Raw genomic sequence first — 22934 nt, 5'->3', positions numbered from 1 at the left:
AAAGCAGAAATAGATGCTTTTCTGTAACTCTCTTGCTTTTTCGATGATCCAGCAAATGTTGGCAATTTGATCTCTGGCTCTTCTGCCTTTTCTAAAACCAACTTGAACATCTGGAAGCGCTCAGTTCATATACTGTTGAAGCCTGGCTTGGAGAATTTTGAGCATTACTTTGCGAGCATGTGAGATGAGTGCGATTGTGTGGTAGTTTGAACATTCTTTGGCATAACCTTTCTTTGGGATTGGAAAACTGACCTTTTCCAGTCCTGTGACCATTGCTGAATTTTCCAAATTTGCTGGCATATTGAGTGCAGCACTTTCACAGCATCATCTTTCAGCATTTGAAATAGCTCAACTGGAATTCCATCACCTCCACTAGCTTTGTTCCTAGTGATGCTTCCTAAGGCCCATTTGACTTCACATTCCAGGATGTCTGGCTCTAGGTGAGTGATCGCACCATTGTGGTTATCTGGTCATTAAGACCTTTTTTTATATTTTTATATAGTTATTCTGTGCATTCTTGCTACCTTTTCTTAATAACTTCTGCTTCGGTTAGGTCCATACTGTTACTGTCCTTTATTGTGCCCATCTTTCCATGAAATGTTCCCTTGGTATCTCTAATTTTCCTGAAGAGATCTCTAGTGTTCCCATTCTTTGTTTTCCTCTATTTCTTTGCATTGAATCTCTGAGGAAGGCCTTCTTATTTCTCCTTGCTATTAACTCTGCATTTAGATGGGTATGTCTTTACTTTTCCCCTTTGCCTTTAGCTTCTCTTCTTTTCTCAGCTATTTGTAAGGCCTCCTCAGCTAACCATTTTGCATTTCTTTTTCATGGGAATGGTCTTGGTCACCAAGTTCTTGATGTACTGTGTCTATCAGATCTAATTCCTTGAATTTATTTGTCACTTTCACTGTATAATCATAAAGAATTTGATTTTAGATCATGTCTGAATGAACTAGTGGATTTCTCTACTTTCTTCCATTTAACTCTGAATTTTGCTATAAGGAGTTCATGATCTGAGCCACAGTCAGCTCCTGGTCTTGTTTTTGCTGAATGTATAGAGCTTCTCCATCTTTGGCTGCAAAGAATATAATCTGATTTCGGTATTGACCATCTGGTGATGTCCATGTGCAGAGCTGTCTCTTGTGTTGTTGGAAGAGGGTGTTTGCTATGACCAGTGAGTTCTCTTGGCAAAACTCTGTTAGCCTTCGCCCTGCTTCATTTTGTACTCCAAGGCCAAACTTGCCTGTTACTCCAGGTATCTCCTGACTTCCTACTTTTGCATTTCAGTCTCCTATGATAAAGAGGACATCCTTTTTTGGTGTTAGTTCTGGAAGATCTTGTAGGTCTTCATTGAACTATTCAACTTCAGCTTCTTCAGCATTAGTGATTGGGGCATAGACTTGGATTACTATGATATTGAATTGTTTACCTTGGAATCGAAGAGAGATCATTCTGTCATTTTGAGCTTTCACCCAACTACTGCACTTTGGACTCTTTTGTTGACTATGAGGGCTACTCCATTTCTTCTAAGGGATTCTTGGCCACAGTAGCAGATATAATGGTCATCTGAGTTAAATTCTCCCATTCTGGTCCATTTTAGTTCACTGATTCCTAAAATGTCAATGTTCACTCTTGCCATCTCCTGTTTGACGACTTCCAATTTACCTTGATTCATGGATCTAACATTCTGGGTTCCCATGTAATACTGTTCTTTACAGCATCAGACTTTACTTCCATCCCTAGTCACATCCACAACTGGGTGTTGTTTTTGCTTTGGCTCTGTCTCTTCATTCTTTCTGGAGTTATTTCTTCACTCTTCTCCAGTAGCATATTGGGTACCTACTGACCTGGGGAGTTCATCTTTCAGTGACATACCTTTTTGCCTTTTCATACTGTTCATGGGGTTCTCAAGGCAAGAATACTGAAGTGATTTGCCATTCCCTTCTCCAGTGGACCACTTTTGTCAGAACTCTCCACCATGACCCGTCTGTCTTGGGTGGCCCTACACGGCATGGCTCATAGTTTCATTGAGTTAGACAAGGCTGTGGCCCATGTGATCAGTTTGCTTAGTTTTCTATGACTGTGGTTTTCATTCTGTCTGCCCTCTGATGAAAAAGGATAAGATGCTTATGGAAGCTTCCTGATGGGAGAGACTGACTGTGGAGGAAACTGGTTCTTATTCTAATGGGTGGGGCCACGCTCAGGAAATCTTTAATCCAATTTTCTTTTGATGGGTGAGGCTGTGTTCCATCTCTGTTGTTTGGCCTGAGACTCCTAGACACTCAAAGGCAAGTCTGGCTCAGTCTCTTGTGGGCACAATGCTCCTTTTTCCTGGCCCTGGTGTTCATAAGGTTTTGTTTGTGCCCTCTAAGAATCTGTTTCCCCAGTCCTGTGGAAGTTCTGTAATCAAATCCCACTGTCTGCAAAGTCAAATTGCCTGGGGGTTCTCAGTCCCTTTGCCCAATCCTCAAGTTGGGAAATCTGTTGTGGGTCCTAGAACTTTCTTAACACTGCGAGAATTTCTTTGGTATAATCATTCTGCAACAAGATGGAGGAATAGAAGAACGTGTACTCATCTCTTGCAAGAACTCCAAAATTGCAACTTGCTGCAGGAGGAGCCTGGTAGGCTACAGTCCATGGGGTCGCTAGAGTCGGACATGACTGAGCGACTTCACTTTCACTTTTCACTTTCATGCACTGGAGAAGGAAATGGCAACCCACTCCAGTGTTCTTGCCTGGAGAATCCCAGGGATGGGAAGCCTGGTGGGCTGCCGTCTATGGGTCGCACAGAGTTGGACACGACTGAAGCGACTTAGCAGCAGCAGCAGCAGCAGCAGCAGCAGCAGCTGAACAACTATTGACAGGAGAATGTTGGATCCCACCAAAAAAAGATATCACCATGTCCAAGGGCAAAGGAAAAGCCCCAACAAAATGGCAGGAGGGGCGAAATCGCATTTAGAATTAAACCCCCTACCCACCAGAGATGCTTTCAACTGTATGCGCACCAGGACCCAGAGGTCCCACAGAGACTGAGCCAGACCTGCCTTTGAGTGTTTGAGTGTATCCTGTGGAGGCACGAGTCAGCAGTGGCCTGCCACAGGGACAGGGGCTCTGGCTGCAGCAGACCTGGGTCACGTGGCATTACCCACCATAGAACCACCAAGCAGATGACCTACAATTACTAGTATTTCCAGATATATGTATTACTGACTATGTTCTAAGTCTCTAAAATTCTAGGGTTATGCCTTCTCAGAGACGTCTAGAGAATGAGTTCTTGATTTTTCAATTGCGTTGTGACTTTTAACTCCCAAGTAGAAATGACAAAGGGTCCTGGTTATCCCCAACTGCAAGAAAACCAAAGTAATTTCAACTGTATTTCTGGTTTTAGCTTAACAGCATTAATAAAAAGTGCTCATCATCATAAAAACTTCGATTATTTGTTTTATAGTAACAAAAGCTAACAATAGTTAACCAAAGATCACATTATTGTAATTCATTAATTCTTTACTTGGCTGAAATAGCTCACCTGGGACAAAAAATTCTGTTGGCATAAACCAATGAAACTCCAAATGAAATCCCAAGCGAATAGCCTTCCAAGTGACGAGAAAAATCAAGTAGAGAACGGATACTGTGCCTGCAAGGAAAAATTCAGAAACCATTAATCATCTTTGTTTTACAGACTATTTCAAAATCAAATTTTGTTTCTACACTTTCAGCAAAGTTTGGAAAATTAGCATTAGTATTTATGCCCAGGTGAGATCTAAAGAACAGAAACAAACCCCAGAAGATATCAGAAAACAAAGCACAAAACTATGTAGTAGGCCTAAGAAGTTATGAGCCAAATTTAGGTTCTGATACATGTAGAGAGTTTATTATAAGGTTATTATTAAGGTTATTTAGGAAAAAAACAAAACACAAAACTGACTTTTTTCTAATTTGTCTGCGCAGCATGTGGGATCTTCGTTCCCCAACCAGGGATAGAACCTGCACTCCCTGAATTTGGAAGCATGAAGTCTTAACCACTGGACCCCTGGGAAGTCCCTGACTCTTATTCTCTGTATTAAAAGTTAGAGACAGCAAACAAGTTGGGAAAATCTGTCAAAATATTTAGTGTAAGATGGTAGAAAGTAAAGAAAGAAAAGTAGTAAATGTGGATCATAAACTTATTTGAGAAAGGCAGTAAGTCAAATAGTCCATGAATAATCTGATCTAGAATCTAGATGAAGTTTTGGTTGCATAGTACTACTTGCTCCATGGAAAGATTTCAGATTCCATTCACTGTGTGTACAGTGAACACCTACTTTATGCAGGGTAAAGTGGGCATTCAGAATTTCAGGATTTTTTAGTAGGCTGGAAGTTAGAGGATTTAAGGAATTAAGTCCAGTCACTACTGAGCAGAGTCAAGAGATCCAGGATGGTTTTTAGAGGAATTAGATTCTGATTTCTCTAAAGAAGCTATATATAGTTTTAAAAGAGAAAGTTTTGCCATAAGGAGGTAGAGAATAATTTAACCTGGTTAGAAGCCTAGTGATTGTTTTGCCCAATTGAGCAAGTTATTTTGTAAGTTCACAAGCTAACTTTTAAAGATCTGTTCCACAGGAAAGTTGGCCAGCAAATCAGGAAACCACAAATGAGCTCTATAAGCTCTACTGTGGGTTTGGAGGTTAGCTGATTCAGAAAGGATGCATACAAGAGCCTGAAGCTTGCTGCTGCTGCTAAGTCACTTCAGTCGTGTCTGACTCTGTGCGACCCCATAGACGGCAGCCCACCAGGCTCCCCCGTCCCTGGGATTCTCCAGGCAAGAATACTGGAGTGGGTTGCCATTTCCTTCTCCAATGCATGAAAGTGAAAAGTGAAAGTGAAGTCGCCGAAGTCGTGTCTGACTCCTAGCGACCCCATGGACTGCAGCCTACCAGGCTCCTTCATCCATGGGATTTTCCAGGCAAGAGTACTGGAGTGGGTTGCCACTGCCTTCTCCAAAGCCTGAAGCTTATATAACCACAACTCTTCATTTTCTGTGTGTGTCTGTTGTAGTCTCATGGTGAATTTTATTATGAAGCTAAGGTATAGAGAAATATCCTTACTTCCTTCTTTGGTCTTTTGAAAACCCCAAAAGCCATCTCTTTGATGTAATCTAATTTTTTCATTCTCTAGTCTGCCTACCAAGAGACCATATGTACAGGGAGAAGGTGAAATCTTATTATCTATTTAGGTTATCAGTTCTTTGTGAATGATACTCTTGTCTTTAGTTAACCAGATCTGAGCTTTCATCGGGGTTCCTTTTATGAAATTTCTTCAGTGATTTCAGAAATTTCTGAAAAACAGGTCTCACAAAAAGAAGTCTGATCCTTTAAAGAGGCAATAGTGTTGAAAAAAAAGAGCGAGCACTGAGGAACAGAGAAAAACCAGAATAAGCCTAAGGTACTTCAGCTAGAGGACAATATTCCAGGTTCAAAGTCAAGTGATGGGGGCTGTCCTAAGATGGTGGATGAATAGGACAGGGAGACTACTTTCTCCTCTGAGTAAATTCCACAAAAATGCTGAATGCTGGCAGGAGACATCAGGCACCCAGAAAAGCAGCCCATTGTCTTCGAAAGGAAGTAGGAAAAAATATAAAAGATAAAAAGAGAGACAAAAGAGGTAGGGACGGAGCTCCGTCCCGGGAAGGGAATCTTAAAAAAGAGAGAAGTTTCCAAACACCAGGAAACACTCTCACTGCAGAGTCTGTGGCAAGCCTTGGAACCACAGAGGGCAACATAACTGGTAGGAAAAATAAATAATTAAAACCCACAGATTACGTGCCCAATGGTAACTCCCCCAGCAGAGAAGCAGCGCAGACGCCTGCATCCGCCACTAGTATGCGGGGACTGGGCAGGGAGGTGCAGGCTGCATTGCTTAGAGTAAGGACCGGGCCTGAATGCCCCGAGGGCAATCTGAGGGAACTAACTTGGGATAGCAAACCAGACTGTGGGATAGCTACCACATGGAAAAACCCTAAGACGCTGTCAGGCCCACTCACAAAACAAAGGACTGACTAGAGCTAAGCAAAAAGCCCTAATCTAAGACACGGTCAGGGCCGCTCACAGAATAAAGGACTGAGCAGAGCTAGCCTGCTGCAGGCCGGCCCATCCCCCTCCGGTGACAGGCAGGCGAGGGCAGCCAGAGCCAGAAGGGGGCAATCACGGCCCCAGAGAGGCATTATCTACCAAACTCCAAGCAGGCTTTGTTGCTAACCAAGACTTCTTGGGATTCTGGACGGTCAACATCCACCTGAGAAGGTGCGCTGGTTGTACACCCAGAAAACCAAGCAGCAGGGATAGGGGAGGCAATAAGTCACAGCGACTGCGCTCACCAAACACCTGGTCACCTGAGCTGCTGGGACCTGGGAAGGGCACAAAACGCAGGCCCAACTGAGTCTGTGCCTTTGAGGAGTACCTGAGTACCTGAACCTGAGCAGCTTAGATCTCAGACGTGCATACAATCCAGGGCCGGCCTCAGACAGTTCCCGGCAGAGCAACCTAGAGCCTAAGCAGTGTAGACAGGAAAAGCACACATGCAGTGAGCGGGGGCAAACCCAGTGTGGCTGAGACACTGTGAGCACACACCAGTGTTATTTGTTTGCAGCATCCCTCCCTCCCTACAGCGCGACTGAACAAGTGAGCCTAAAAAAGTATCCACCACCGCCCCCTTGCTTCAGGGCGGAAATTAGACACTGAAGAGACCAGCAAACAGAAGAAGCTAAAAGTCACAGGTGCAATAGATTAAAGCCCTGTAGTTAGCACCAACTACATAGGAAGGGACCTACAGATCTTGAGAAATATAAGCTGGATCAAGGAACTATCTGAGAATGAATTGACCCCACACTGCCCACAACAACACCAGAGAAAGTCCTAGATATATTTTTACTATCATTCTTTGATTTTTTTTTAATTTTTAAGTCCTCTATTACTCCTTTAATTTTCATTTTTATAACCTACTATTACTTTGCAAAAAAAAGAGACCCTATTTTTTAAAGCAAACTTCATATATATATTTTATGATTTTTGTGACTTTTTCTTTAATATTGAATTTTTGAAAATCCAACCTCTACTCTAGATTTTTAATCTTTGTTTTTTGGTATTTGTTATCAATTTTGTACCTTTAAGAACCCAATCTTCAGTGCCCATTTTTACTAGGGAGCGAGATTACTGGCTTGACTGCTCTCTCCCCCTTTGAACTCTCCTTTTTCTCCACCAGGTCGCCTCTATCTCCTCCCTCCTCCTTCTCTTCTCTACCCAACTCTGTGAATCTGTGTGTTCCGGATGGTGGAGAACACTTAGGGAACTGATTACTGGCTGGATCTGTCTCTTTCCTTTTGATTCCCCCTTTATCCTCCCGGCCACCTCTGTCTCCTTCCTCCCTCTTTTCTTCTCTGTATAATTCCGTGAATGTCTCTGAGCGGTCCAGACTGTGGAGCACACATAAGGAAGTGATTACTGGCTAGCTTGCCCTCTCCTCTTTTGATTCCACCTCATCTCATCCTGGTCACCTCTATCTCCCTCCTCCCTCTTCTCATCTCCATGTAACTCTGTGAACCTCTCTGGGTGTCCCTCACTGTGGAGAAACTTTTCATCTTTGACCTAGATGTTTTATCAACGGTGCTGTATAGATGGATAAGTCTTGAGGCTCCTGTAAAAATAAGACTGAAAATCAGAAACAAGAGGCTTAAGTCCAAATCCTGAGAAACCAGAGAACTCCTGACTCCAGGGAACATTAACTGACAGGAGCTCATCAAACACCTCCATACCTACACTGAAACCAAGCACCACCCAAGGGCCAACAAGTTCCAGAGCAAGACATACCACGCAAATTCTCCAGCAACACAGGAACATAGCCCTGAGCTTCAATATACAGGCTGCCCGAAGTCACTCCAAATCCACTGACATCTCATAACTCATTACTGGACACTTCATTACACTCCAGAGAGAAGTCCAGCCCCACCCACCAGAACACCGACATAAGCTTCCTGAATCAGGAAACTTTGACAAGCCACCCATCCAACCCCACCCACAGTGAGGAAACTCCACAATAGAGAGAACTCCACAAACTGCCAGAATACAGAAAGGCCACCCCAAACACAGCAATATAAACAAGATGAAGAGACAGAGGAATACCCAGCAGGTAAAGGAACAGGATAAATGCCTACCAAACCAAACAAAAGAGAAAGAGATAGGGAATCTACCTGATAAAGAATTCTGAATAATGATAGTGAAAATGATCCAAAATCTTGAAAACAAAATGGAATCACAGATAAATAGCCTGGAGACAAGGATTGAGAAGATGCAAGAAAGGTTTAACAAAGACCTAGAAGAAATAAAAGAGAGTCAATATGTAATGAATAATGCAATCAGATCAGATCAGATCAGTCCCTCAGTCGTATCCGACTCTTTGCGACCCCATGAATCACAGCACACCAGGCCTCCCTGTCCATCACCAGCTCCCAGAGTTCACTGAGACTCACGTCCATCGAGTCAGTGATGCCATCCAGCCATCTCATCCTCTGTCGTCCCCTTCTCCTCCTGCCCCCAATCCCTCCCAGCATCAGAGTCTTTTCCAATGAGTCAACTCTTCCCATGAGGTGGCCAAAGTACTGGAGTTTCAGCTTTAGCATCATTCTTCCAAAGAAATCCCAGGGCTGATCTCCTTCAGAATGGACCGGTTGGATCTCCTTGCAGTCCAAGGGACTCTCAAGAGTCTTCTCCAACACCACAGTTCAAAAGCATCAATTCTTTGGCACTCAGCCTTCTTCACAGTCCAACTCTCACATCCATACATGACCACAGCAAAAACCATAGCCTTGACTAGACGAACCTTTGTTGGCAAAGTAATGTCTCTGCTTTTGAATATGCTATCTAGGTTGGTCATAACTTTCCTTCCAAGGAGTAAGCATCTTTTAATTTCATGGCTGCAGTCACCATCTGCAGTGATTTTGGAGTCCAGAAAAATAAAGTCTGACACTGTTCCCACTGTTTCCCCATCTATTTCCCATGAAGTGATGGGTCTGGATGCCATGATCTTCGTTTTCTGAATGTTTAGCTTTAAGCCAACTTTTTCACTTTCCACTTTCACTTTCATCAAGAGCCTTTTGAGTTCCTCTTCACTTTCTGCCATAAGGGTGGTGTCATCTGCATATCTGAGGTTATTAATATTTCTCCCGGCAATCTTGATTCCAGTTTATGTTTCTTCCAGTCCAGCGTTTCTCATGATGTACTCTGCATATAAGTTAAATAAACAGGGTGACAATAAACAGCCTTGACGAACTCCTTTTCCTATTTGGAACCAGTCTGTTGTTCCATGTCCAGTTCTAACTGTTGCTTCCTGACCTGCATACAATTTCTCAAGAGGCAGATCAGGTGTTCTGGTATTCCCATCTCTTTCAGAATTTTCCACAGTTTATTGTGATCCACACAGTCAAAGGCTTTGGCATAGTCAATAAAGCAGAAATAGATGTTTCTGGAACTCTCTTGCTTTTTCCATATCCGCTTTTTCAATATCCGCTGGATATTGGCAATTTGATCTCTGGTTCCTCTGCCTTTTCTAAAACCAGCTTGAACCTCAGTAAATGATATCAAAAACACTCTGGAGGGAACAAATAATAGAATAATGGAGGCAGAAGATAGGATTAGTGAGGTAGAAGATAGAATGGTAGAAATAAATGAATCAGAGAGGAAAAAAGAAAAACGAATTAAAAGAAATGAGGACAATCTCAGAGACCTCTGGGACAATGTTAAACGCCCCAACATTCGAATCATAGGCGTCCCAGAAGAAGACAAAAAGAAAGACCATGAGAAAATACTTGAGGAGATAATAGTTGAAAACTTCCCTAAAATGGGGAAGGAAATAATCACCCAAGTCCAAGAAACCCAGAGTCCCAAACAGGATAAACCCAAGGCGAAACACACCAAGACACATATTAATCAAATTAACAAATATCAAACACAAAGAACAAATATTAAAAGCAGCAAGGGAAAAACAACAAATAACACACAAGGGGATTCCCATAAGGATATCAGCTGATCTTTCAATAGAAACTCTTCAGGCCAGGAGGGAATGGCAGGACATACTTAAAATGATAAAAGAAAATAACCTACAGTCCAGATTACTGTACCCAGCAAGGATCTCATTCAAATATGAAGGAGAAATTAAAAGCTTTACAGACAGGCAAAAGCTGAGAGAATTCAGCACTACCAAACCAGCTCTCCAACAAATGCTAAAAGATCTTCTCTAGACAGGAAACACAAAAAGGGAGTATAAACTTGAACCCAAAACAATAAAGTAAATGGCAACAGGATCATGCTTATCAATAATTACCTTAAATGTAACTGGGTTGAATGCCCCAACCAAAAGACAAAGACTGGCTGAATGGATACAAAAATAAGACCCCTATATATGTTGTCTACAAGAGACCCACCTCAGAATAAGGGACACATACAGACTGAAAGTGAAGGGCTGGAAAAAGATATTCCATGCAAATAGAGACCAAAATAAAGCAGGAGTAGCAATACTCACATCAGATAAAATAGACTTTAAAACAAAGGCTGTGAAAAGAAACAAAGAAGGGCACTACATAATGATCAAAGGATCAATCCAAGAAGATATAACAATTATAAATATATATGCACCCAACATAGGAGCACTGCAATATGTAAGACAAATGCTAACAAGTATGAAAGGGGAAATTAACAATAACACAATAATAGTGGGAGAATTTAATACCCCACTCACACCTATGGACTCCACCTATGGATAGATCAACTAAACAGAAAATTAACAAGGAAACACAAACTTTAAATGATACAATAGACTAGTTAGACCTAATTGATATCTATAGGACATTTCACCCCAAAACAATGAATTTCACCTTTATCTTAAGCGTACACGGAACCTTCTCCAGGATAGATCACATTCTGGGCCATAAATCTAGCCTTGGTAAATTCAAAAAAATTGAAATCATTCCAAGCATCTTTTCTGACCACAATGCAGTAAGATTAGATCTCAATTACAGGAGAAAAACTATTAAAAATTCCAACATATGGAGGCTGAACAACACGCTGCTGAATAACCAACAAATTACAGAAGAAATCAAAATATGCATAGAAATGAATGAAAATGAAAACACAACAACCCAAAACCTGTGGGACACTGGAAAAGCAGTGCTAAGGCGAAGGTTCATAGCAATACAGGCATAGCCTCAAGAAACAAGAAAAAAGTCAAATAAATAACCTAACTCTACACCTAAAGCAACTAGAAAAGGAAGAAATGAAGAACCCCAGGGTTAGTAAAAGGAAAGAAATCTTAAAATTAGGGCAGAAATAAATGCAAAAGAAACAAGAGACCATAGCAAAAATCAACAAAGCCAAAAGCTGGTTCTTTGAGAGGATAAATAAAATTGACAAACCATTAGCCAGACTCATCAAGAAACAAAGGGAGAAAAATCAAATCAATAAAATTAGAAATGAAAATGGAGAGATCACAACAGACAACACAGAAATACAAAGGATCATAAGAGACTACTATCAGCAATTATATGCCAATAAAATGGACAACGTGGAAGAAATGGACAAATTCTTAGAAAAGTACAACTTTCCAAAACTGAACCAGGAAGAAATAGAAAATCTTAACAGACCCATCACAAGCACGGAAATTGAAACTGTAATCAGAAATCTTATAGCAAACAAAAGCCTAGGTCCAGACGCCTTCACAGCTGAATTCTACCAAAAATTTAGAGACGAGCTAATACCTATCCTACTCAAACTCTTCCAGAAAATTACAGAGGAAGGTAAACTTCCAAACTCATTCTATGAGGGCACCATCACCCTAATACCAAAACCTGACAAAGATGCCACAAAAAAAGAAAACTACAGGCCAATATCACTGATGAACATAGATGCAATAATCCTTAACAAAATTCTAGCAATCAGAATCCAACAACACATTAAAAAGATCATACATCATGACCAAGTGGGCTTTATCCCAGGGATGCAAGGATTCTTCAATATCCGCAAATCAATGTAATACACCACATTAACAAATTGAAAAATAAATGCCATATGATTATCTCAATAGATGCAGAGAAAGCCTTTGACAAAATTAAACATCCATTTATGATAAAAAAAAAAAAAACTCTCCAGAAAGCAGGAATAGAAGGAACATACCTCAACATAATAAAAGCTATATATGACAAACCCACAGCAAACATTATCCTCAATGGTGAAAAATTGAAAGCGTTTCCCCTAAAGTCAGGAACAAGACAAGGGTGCCCACTTGCACCACTACTATTCAACATAGTTTTGGAAGTTCTGGCCACAGCAATCAGAGCAGAAAAAGAAATAAAAGGAATCCAAATAGGAAAAGAAGAAGTAAAACTCTCACTTTATGCAGATGACATGATCCTCTACATAGAAAACCCTAAAGATTCCACCAGAAAATTACTAGAGCTAATCAATGAATATAGTAAAGTTGCAGGATATAAAATCAACACACAGAAATCCCTTGCATTCCTATACACTAATAATGAGAAAATAGAAAGAGAAATTAAGGAAACAATTCCATTCACCATTTCAACGACAAGAATAAAATACTTAGCAATATATCTACCTAAAGAAACAAAGTGAAAGTGAAAGTGAAGTCACATCCATGGGATTCTCCAGGCAAGAATACTGGAGTGGGTTGCCATTTCCTTCTCCAAAACAAAAGACCTATATATAGAAAACTATAAAACAGTGGTGAAAGAAATCAAAGAGGACACTAATAGATGGAGAAATATACCGTGTTCATGGATCAGAAGAACCAATATAGTGAAAATGAGTATACTACCCAAAGCAATTTATAGATTCAATGCAATCCCTATCAAGCCACCAACGGTATTTTTCACAGAGCTAGAACGAATAATTTTACAATTTGTATGGAGATACAAAAAAACCTCGAATAGCCAAAGCAATCTTGAGAAAGAAGAATGGAACTGGAGGAATTAACCTGCCTGACTTCAGGCTCTACTACAAAGCCACAGTCATCAGGACAGTATGGTACTGGCACAAAGACAGAAATATAGATCAGTGGAACAAAACAGAAAGCCCAGAGATAAACCCACACACCTATGGACACCTTATCTTTGACAAAGGAGGCAAGAATATACAATGGAGAAAAGACAATCTCTTTAACAAGTGGTGCTGGGAAAACTGGTCAACCACTTGTAAAAGAATGAATTTAGAACACTTTCTAACACCATACACAAAAATAAACTCAAAATGGATTAAAGATATAAACGTAAGACCAGAAACTATAAAACTCCTAGAGGGGAACATAGGCAAAACACTCTCCAACATAAATCACAGCAGGATCCTCTATGACCCATCTCCCAGAATATTGGAAATGAAAGCAAAAATAAACAAATGGGACCTAATTAAACTTAAAAGCTTATGCACAACAAAGGAAACTATAAGCAAGGTGAAAAGACAGCCTTCAGAATGGGAGAAAATAATAGCAAATGAAGCAACTGACAAAGAATTAATCTCCAAAATATACAAGCAACTCCTGCAGCTCAATTCCAGAAAAATAAATGACCCAATCAAAAAATGGGCCAAAGAACTAAACAGACATTTCTCCACAGAAGACATACAGATGGCTAACAAACACATGAAAAGATGCTCAACATCACTCATTATCAGAGAAATCAAAACCACAGTGAGGTACCATTTCACGCCAGTCAAAATGGCTGCAATCCAAAAGCCTACAAGCAATAAATGCTGGAGAGGGTGTGGAGAAAAGGGAAACCTCTTACACTGTTGGTGGAAATGCAAACTAGTATAGCCACTATGGAAAACAGTGTGGAGATGCCTTAAAAAACTGGAAATAGAACTGCCATATGACCCAGCAATCCCACTGCTAGGCATACACACTGAGGAAACCAGAATTGAAAGAGACACGTGTACCCCAATGTTCATCGCAGCACTGTTTATAATAGCCGGGACATGGAAGCAACCTAGATGTCCATCAGCAGACAAATGGATAAGAAAGCTGTGGTACATATATACAATGGAGTATTACTCAGCCATTAAAAAGAATACATTTGAATCAGTTCTAATGAGGTGGATGAAACTGGAGCCTATTATACAGAGTGAAGTAAGCTAGAAAGAAAACACCAATGCAGTATACTAACACATACATATGGAATTTAGAAAGATGGTAACGATAACCCTGTATACGAGACAGCAAAAGAGACACTGATGTATAGAACAGTCTTTTGGACTCTGTGGGAGAGGGCGAGGGTGGGATGATTTGGGAGAATGGCATTGAAACATGCATAATATCATATGTGAAATGAATTGCCAGTCCAGGTTCAATGCATGATGCTGGATGCTTGGGGCTGGTGCACTTGCATGACCCAGGGATGGGGAGGGAGGTCGGGGGCGGGGGGGCAGTTCAGGATGGGGAACACCTGTACACCCATGGCAGATTCATGTTGATGTATGGCAAAACCAATACAATATTGTAAAGTAATTAGCCTCCAATTAAAATAAATAAATTTATATTAAAAAAAAGTGATAATTCTGTGTTTATACTCTTAAATAGAATCTGTACGGAAAAAATATTCCATAATCTCCCTTAGTAAGTTCTAACATTTCCAAACTTTAGAATTGAGAATTCCTATCATATTCACTTTGGATCTCTCCTGCCTAAATCTTTAAGTCTACTGCCACTAGTTGTAGAGGAAATGAGGAATAGTTGTTCAGTAAGGACAGAATGGAAATCCCAGTAACTCATCTTTAAAAGGGACTTGGGCTTGAGATGGCCATCTCTATTTTTCTCTGTGCCAAACTTCATCAAGAAAAGCAAAAACTAGGGCAATATATGTGTGAACAAATTAAATACAGAAGAACAGGCCTGGAAGTTAACTATTTTGCTGGTCAGACCATATTCCCACAGAATTCAGCATGTATTCTACTATACAGAGGCTCTATAACACAGTCTTTGGCTTACCTAGGATGTTAAATTTTGAAAAAAATGAAGGAGATTTGAAATTAAGCAGTGGCAGAAGGAGCCCTATGAGGTAAAAGGGCACTGTCTTGGACTTATTCCACCACTTTTCAAACTGCTGGAGTTCCGAGTTACTAGCATAGAAAATCACAGAGCTGTTGTCAGGATGGCCACCGCTCCTGGCACTTGGACAAATCACTGCAACAAGGAAGTAACAGATCAGAGGAGGCAACAAAAAACAATGAGACTTATACTTGCTCTACCAACCTTAAGTTTTACCATGTATTAAGTTTCTCCTTTTTGGGAAAAAAAATAGAGGGTTATGTTTAGATATATGTGGAGTATTTTCAAATTTTTAAATTATTTATTTAAAAACTTTGAAGTATAGTTGATTTATAATGTTGTGTTAGTTTCAGGTATATAACATAGTGATTCAGATATTATTTTTCAGATTCTTTTCCACTATAGGTTATTACAAGATATTGAATATACTTTTCTGTGCTATATAGTAGGTCCTTGTGGTTTATCTATTTTATATGTAGTTATAATCAGAAAACTTTTACCTATAAATAATTAAAGGTAGAATGTTAGAAAATTTTGAGGTATAGCCTTGATTTCTACTTTCTACTGGAAACTATACAATTATTCTACCAGCTATCCTTCTGTCCCACTGCCAGAGAGAAACTATCAGGTTGGATGATATTTGATCTTATTATTACAATCAATCATATAAGACACATCATTCAAGGTAATTGTTCGTTTTGCTAATAACCCACACAAAGTCCAGAGAACAGGTTTCTTCTAACATTAAGCAAAATTGATGGGTTTGGAATAAAAAGCGGACACCATTGAAACATTGCCATGGTACTGCCAAAATCTAATAATTGCCTACAGCTTAAGAATCTTGAATCCCAGCAATCCAGAATAATTGTCCTGGATGTTTCTCAGGCCTTAGAGCAGCTGAAAGCCCAGATGATATCCAGAGAACTGGGAAGTGAATAAAATGTATTTTTCCTAACACTGATCTACAAGTGGCAGTGTCTTCTGTTTGCAGAGAGAATACAAATCATTCTCACTGTGCTTCTAAGTTCATAATAGTACTTTTGCTAATAATCAGCTCTTTGTAAAGAATGTTTAATGCTGTAAAAAAATTCTGAGCAACAATTTTATTCTCTATCTGTTATATGGCATGCCACAAAGCCAAACAGTTTTCTTAGTCAGCACTTTTAACCTGTATTTTTTTCCTTCTATGCTCTGGACAAAAGTAAATTAACTTGAATTTTTCCTGTGCTAATTAACTAGAGTGGTAAAGAACACAGGTTATGGAAGTAAACTGATTGAATAAAGAATCTTCACTGTCACTCTACACACAAGTCACTAAATTCTCTGTGCCTTGGGAAGCCCAAGAATACTGGAATGGGTAGCCTATCCCTTTTCTGGGGGACTGTCCCAATTCAGGAATCGAACCAGGGTCTCCTGCACTGCAAGCATATTCTATATCAGCTGAGCTAGCTACCAGGGAAGCCCTCTAGAAAATGAAGAGAACAGTACTACCTTATGAAGTTGCTGTAAAACATTTAGAACAATGCTTGCATACAGTAAGTATCCAATAAATGTCTGCTGTAATTTCTAATGTTTACTGAAATGGATTGCTTGATGCTCTGTTCAATACTTTGTTTAAAATAAACCAAAGAATCAAGAAGTGCTACTATCAACTTAAGATATCACTATGCAAAGTAAACTGACTTTGCTGATAATGCTCTCCAAATTTTTAGTGTAATTCTAATATTCATGAACTCAACAATGAACTGACTCTCTACTCAAGAAATCCTACTAGATAGTAATATACTAGTTTCATCAATTGATATCAGAGTAGCTACAGTAAATGAATTTCAGTTTTAAAACCGGTATGTTTCTTGGGCTTTTGAAAATTCTGAGGTAAGGAACAGGGTTCAAGAGGTATGTGTTTGAATTATATGAATACATTTTAGTATAATTAATGAAAAGTATGTGTGTGTGTATGTGCATTCACAGAAATAATGCTGGTACTTCACTCATTTTCTAGCATTAACAAATGACAGATTAATTAATTTAATTAAGGGGTAAAGTAAGACACTGAACAGCAAACATTGGCATGTATACTTCACAAGAGAAACTCTTGTCTGTCCATTATATCCCAGAGCCTAGAACAGTTTCTGACACATAATAGATTTAATAAATATGCATTGAATGAATTGTCCTCTTAGTGATCAATGTGTACCTCCATCAAAATATCAATTCAGTATCTCTGAAACCTAAACACATAAAAGCTTTAGGTGATGTTAGTTATGCTGTTACTCAGGTTATATTAACTTTTCTATTCATTTTTCCCATTACTGCTATACTGGATAAACACATGGGCTACAAACATTTATTATTTTTTAATTCTCTTTATTTATTTAATGTATTTATTTGGCTGCACTAGGTCTTAGTTGTAGCACATGGGATCTCAGTTCCCTGCCCAGGGATCAAACCCAGGCCCCCTGCACAGGGAACTTGGAGTCTTAGCCACTGGACCACCAGGGAAGTCCCCAAATGTTTATTTTTAATAAATTAATTAAAATAAACTTTTCTAAGAAATTGATTTTTTTGGGGGGAGGCAAATCTTCAATTTATTTTTCCATATTTCCTAGCCTTAGTTCATTATTAGGAAATTTAGGGCACACATTTATATATCTTAAATATTACTAACTAAAATGATCAATGTTTAAAACTAAATTAACAAACTGAGAACAAAGGTCCTAGATTTCTAAAACAATCAGCAGTGATAGAGGTACTTGAAAATATTTATTGATCATAAGCAAATATGGATACTGTGGATGTGAGCTATAACTGTGAACTGTATAACATGAACTAAATATTGTTTAGCTTACATTAACACAAACTTTTGTGAAGCTGTTTTTTTTTTACCTTACTGGTTATCAACAATTTAATAGTGGCTTAGTTAACCTAAAGATAATGATTTTATGCTGGTCATTTACCTAAAATAAAGTTATAGGTTCTACCTTATATCTTTTTTGAAAAAAGGTGATGAATAAAGAAATAAGGCAAACTTTCAACTCCAAACTACTTACCAGGGTTGCTATCGTTGGTACTCGGTATAGAGTCTGTGTCATTAATGTGATGAATAAAATCTAAAAATTATGAGGAAAGCATAATTTAATACTGAGTGGAAGATGTTAAATCAATCACCCTCTAAATTTTCTTTATCTATAAAAATCTTTTAAGATCTAATCTGTGGTAGTATTATTTAATACACAGAACAAAGACTACTTCATTATTAACATAACTTCACCTTCTTTTCTCTGCTTTATAGGAATGATGTCATTGGTGTCACAGTCTCATGGTGGAAAATTTTTATGAGTGAAGATTTTAAAAACAAAACAAAACAAAAAAACCACTCAGAAGGCTGAAGTTAAAAGTTCTGGAATAAAGATAATGTGTACAATTTCTTATCCTATACTTACACTGATTTATGGAGGTATAGTTATATCTTATATAGTAAAGTTCTAAAACCTGCAAAAGGTGGAAAGCCACTACTCAAGACACCTGAATTATCTGAAAAAAATCACTTAAAGTTTTGACAAAATATAGAACAGCTTTTATAAAGTGAAAGCTATATACTAATTATTGATCACAGGTGCCACTAAGTTTTACTAAAAGTAGCAGCAAAATAAAAAGCTAATGCAGATACCTGGACATTCATATCATTCTATAGTAAATGAGAGAATGGGTTAAAAATATGTTTTTTATTTGCCTGAGGGAATTTACTTTATTCTATTTTATGTTAGCCTTTCATAACCTTAGTAAGCATTAAAGAAAGTGATGTAAAACTTAAATAAGATGATTAAAAAAAAAGCTAGATTAGATTTTAAGGTCATAAAGTAAGTTATATTTGTGAATTATTCATCTCCATTATATGCTTCTCAAGATAGAATAAAAGAAGTAATCTATGCTTAGGTTTTTATAATGTCTCCATGGGTTACTAGTGATTCAAGATAGGAAGTTATGGATCTTTACATAATTACATAATTCCTGATGCCAAAGATTTACATAAGGCTAGTAAAAACCCTGACACCAAGTATACTAGGTTGAATAGAATTCTCCCAAATCCATGTCCACCAGGAAACATAAAATGGACCTTATTTGGAAACAGAGTCTGTGCAGACATAATCAAGCTAAGGTTAGGTTATACTGGATTAGGGTACACCCTAAATTCAATGATGGGTGTCTTTAACAAGAACAGGAGATTTTTGGACATAGAGACCCTGGGGGAAGATGGTCATGTGAAGGCAGAGGGTGAAACTGGAGAAATATTACTAAAGTCAAGGAATGCTAAGGACTGGTAGCAGTTGATCATCAGAAACTAGGAAGAAAAAGGAAGGGTTCTTCCCTAAAGGCTTCAGAGGAAGGAGAGGGCCCTACAGACACTTTGATTTCAGACTTCTAGTTTCTAGGACTGTGAGAGAATAAATTTCTCTTATTTTAAGCCAGTTATGGTCATCTGTTGTTATTTCATTGCTAAGGAAGTCAAGAAACACCTGGAGTAACAGGCAAATTTGGCCTTGGAGTACAGAATGAAGCAGGGCAAAGGATAATAGAGTTTTGCCAAGAGAACACACTGGTCATAGCAAACACCCTCTTCCAGTAACACAAGAAGACTCTACACATGGACATCACCACAGATGGCCAATAATGAAATCAGATTATATTCTTTGCAGCCAAACATGGAGAAGCTCTGTACAGTCAGCAAAAACAAGACAGGGAACTAACTGTGGCTCAGATCATGAACTCCTTATTGCCAAATCCAGACTTAAATTGAAGAAAGTAGGGAAAACCACTAGACCATTCAGGTATGACCTAAATCAAATTCCTTACAATTATACAGTGGAAATGAGAAATAGATTTAAGGGACTAGATCTGATAGACAGAGTGCCTGATGAACTATGGAATGAGGTTCGTGACATTGTACAGGAGACAGGGATCAAGACCATCCCAAGAAAAAGAAATGCAAAAAAGCAAAATGGTTAGCTGAGGAGGCCTTACAAATAGCCATGAAAAGAAGAGAAGCAAAAAGCAAAGGAGAAAAGGAAAGATATACTCATTTGAATGCAGAGTTCCAAAGAATAGCAAGGAGTGCTAAGAAAGCCTTCATCAGTGATCAGTGCAAAGAAATAGATTAAAAAAAAAAAAAAAAACACAACACAACAGAATGGGAAAGACTAGAGATCTCTTCAAGAAAATTAGAGATACCAAGGGAACATTTCATGCAAAGATGGGCTCAATAAAGGACAGAAGTGGTATGGACCTAACAAAAGCAGAAGATATTAAGAAGAGGTGGCAAGAATACACAGAAGAACTGCACAAAAAAGATCTTCACGACCCAGATAATCATGATGGTGTGATCACTGACCTAGAGCCAGACATCCTGGAATGTGAAGTCAAGTGGGCCTTAGAAAGCATCACTTCAAACAAAGCTAGTGGAGGTGATGAAATTCCAGTTGAGTTATTTCAAATCCTAACAGATGATGCTGTAAAAGTGCTACACTTAATATGCTAGCAAATTTGGAAACCTCAGCAGTGGCCACAGGACTGGAAAAAGTCAATTTTCATTCCAATCCCAAAGAAAGGCAATGCCGAAGAAAGCTCAAACTACTGCACAATTGCACTCATTGCATACGCTAGCAAAATAATGCTTAAAATTCTCCAAGCCAGGCTTCAGCAATATGTGAACCGTGAACTTCCAGATGTTCAAGCTGGTTTTAGAAAAGGCAGAGGAACCAGAGATCAAATTGCCAACATCCGATGGATCATCAAAAAAGCAAGAGAGTTCCAGAAAAATATCTATTTCTGCTTTATTGACTATGCCAAAACCTTTGACTGTGTGGATCATAATAAACTGTGGAAAATTCTTCAAGAGATAGAATACCAGACCACCTGCCCTGCCTCTTGAGAAATCTGTATGCAGGTCAGGAAGCAACAGTTCGAACTGGACATGGAACAACAGACTGGTTCCAAATAGGAAAAGGAATACGTCAAGGCTGTATATTGTCACCCTGCTTGTTTAACTTATATGCAGAGTACATCATGAGAAACGCTGGGCTGGATGAAACACAAACTGGAATCAAGATTGCCAGGAGAAACAGCAGTAACCTCAGATATGCAGATGACACCACCCTTATGGCAGAAAGTAAAGAAGAACTAGAGTCTCTTGATGAAAGGGAAAGAGGACAGTGAAAAAGTTGGCTTAAAGCTCAACATTCAGAAAACTAAGATCATGGCATCCGGTCCCAGGACTTCATGGCAAATAGATGGGGAAACAGTGGAAACAGTGGCTGATTTTATTTTGGGGGGCTCCAAAATCACTGCAGATGGTGCTTGCAGCCATGAAATTAAAAGATGCTTACTCCTTGGAAGGAAAGCCATGATCAACCTAGACAGCATATTAAAAAGCGGAGACATTATTTTGCCAACAAAGGTCCATCTAGTCAAGACCATGGTTTTTCCAGTAGTCATGTATGGATGTGAAAGTTGGACTATAAAGAAAGCTGAGTGCTGAAGAATTGATGCTTTTGAACTGTGGTATTGGAGAAGACTCTTGAGAGTCTCTTGGACTGCAAGGAGATCAAACCAGTCCATCCTAAAGGAGATTAGTCCTGAGTGTTCACTGGAAGGACTGATGTTGAAGCTGAAACCCTAATACTTTGGCCACCTGAGGCCAAGAAAAGATCCTGATGCTGGGAAAGATTGAAGGCAGGAGGAGAAGGGGACGACAGAGGATGAGATAGTTGGATGGCATCACTGACTCAATGGACATGAGTTTGAGTAAACTCTGGGACTTGGTGACGGACGGGAGGCTTAGTGTGCTGTGGTCCATGGGGTTGCAAAGAGTCGGACACGACTGAGTGACTGAACTAAAGTCATGTGTGCCTCTTTTGCAACATAATGGACTGTAGGCCACCAGCTTTCACTGTCCATGGTCATTGTCCAAGCAAAAGTACTGGAGGGGTTGCCATGCCCTACTCCAGGGTATTTTCCTGACCCAAGGATCAAACCCACATCTCTTATGTCTCCTGCATTGGCAGATAGGTTCTTTACCAGTGTCACCTGGGAAATCCTATATATGTTTGAATGTATATACTAAATATAGATGTATGCATATATATATGAATCATTCAAAAAATAATAACTAGATAGGAAGAAGTTTTCATATTCATGAATGACACAACTATCTAAATAGAAAATCCAAAGTGAATTTACAAAATTATAAGCAATAAGAATTCAACACATTTGTAAGATTCAAGATAAATATTAAAAAATGAACTAGGTTCTCTTATAATGGCAACAAATAACCTGAATTTTTTATAATTAAAAAATACACCACTACTTTCTGGGAAGATGGAAATGTTTCATGAAGGAGGTGTGAGTGACATGGATGTATCCATTTGTCAAAATTATATGGCCAAGATGTGTATATTTTAATTAATGAAAATTCCATATAAAAAAGAGAATAGTATTTATTATGATATAATAATAATATTATATATACTATTATATATAATAACTATATTAGTTGAGGTGGAGAGTGAGTATAGGTTGAGATCATGTTTTCTAAACGGATACCATTACTTAAGCAGGAAAAAAATTCATTCTTAGGCGATGCAAACAATGCTTAAAACATCTTTTGGAACTTAGAAATATTTTACGTTAATTAGAGAATTTGAAGGAATATATTCACCCAAAAATAAGGTTTTGGGAATTAACATACATTTTATATTTGTGATCAACATAGAAACCATAGAAAACAAACTGAATCAAGTATATCTCCTAGAATCATAAATATTACTTTTTACTTCATTAATTCCAAGTCCAGAATTTAA

The 22934-nt window shown here is 38.8% G+C and overlaps 1 protein-coding gene across 10 annotated transcripts in view; it reads right to left on the bottom strand.

The window, feature by feature from the left end:
- The window catches only part of SLC38A9 (solute carrier family 38 member 9), a 101581-nt gene that overhangs the window by 36035 nt on the left and 42612 nt on the right, over positions 1-22934 (bottom strand). For 7 of the 10 annotated variants that reach the window (XR_003507151.1, XM_027519988.1, XM_027519985.1 and 4 more), the window contains 3 exons: positions 18129-18188; positions 15019-15213; positions 3527-3634 (listed from right to left, as the gene is read on the bottom strand). Coding sequence is in view for 9 of the 10 variants with exons in the window: in XM_027519988.1 (XP_027375789.1) it covers positions 3527-3634; positions 15019-15213; positions 18129-18188 (363 nt within the window). In the remaining variant the exon portion in view is untranslated. The remainder of the gene's footprint in view (positions 1-3526; positions 3635-15018; positions 15214-18128; positions 18189-22934) is intronic. The other 3 variants (XM_027519993.1, XM_027519992.1, XM_027519991.1) reach the window with 1 other exon arrangement.

Source organism: Bos indicus x Bos taurus, chromosome 20, assembly GCF_003369695.1.
Source record: "Bos indicus x Bos taurus breed Angus x Brahman F1 hybrid chromosome 20, Bos_hybrid_MaternalHap_v2.0, whole genome shotgun sequence".
Classification (NCBI taxonomy): Eukaryota; Metazoa; Chordata; class Mammalia; order Artiodactyla; family Bovidae; genus Bos; species Bos indicus x Bos taurus.
Note: the sequence above shows the minus strand (reverse complement) of the source record. Positions and strands in the feature narration are given on the sequence as shown.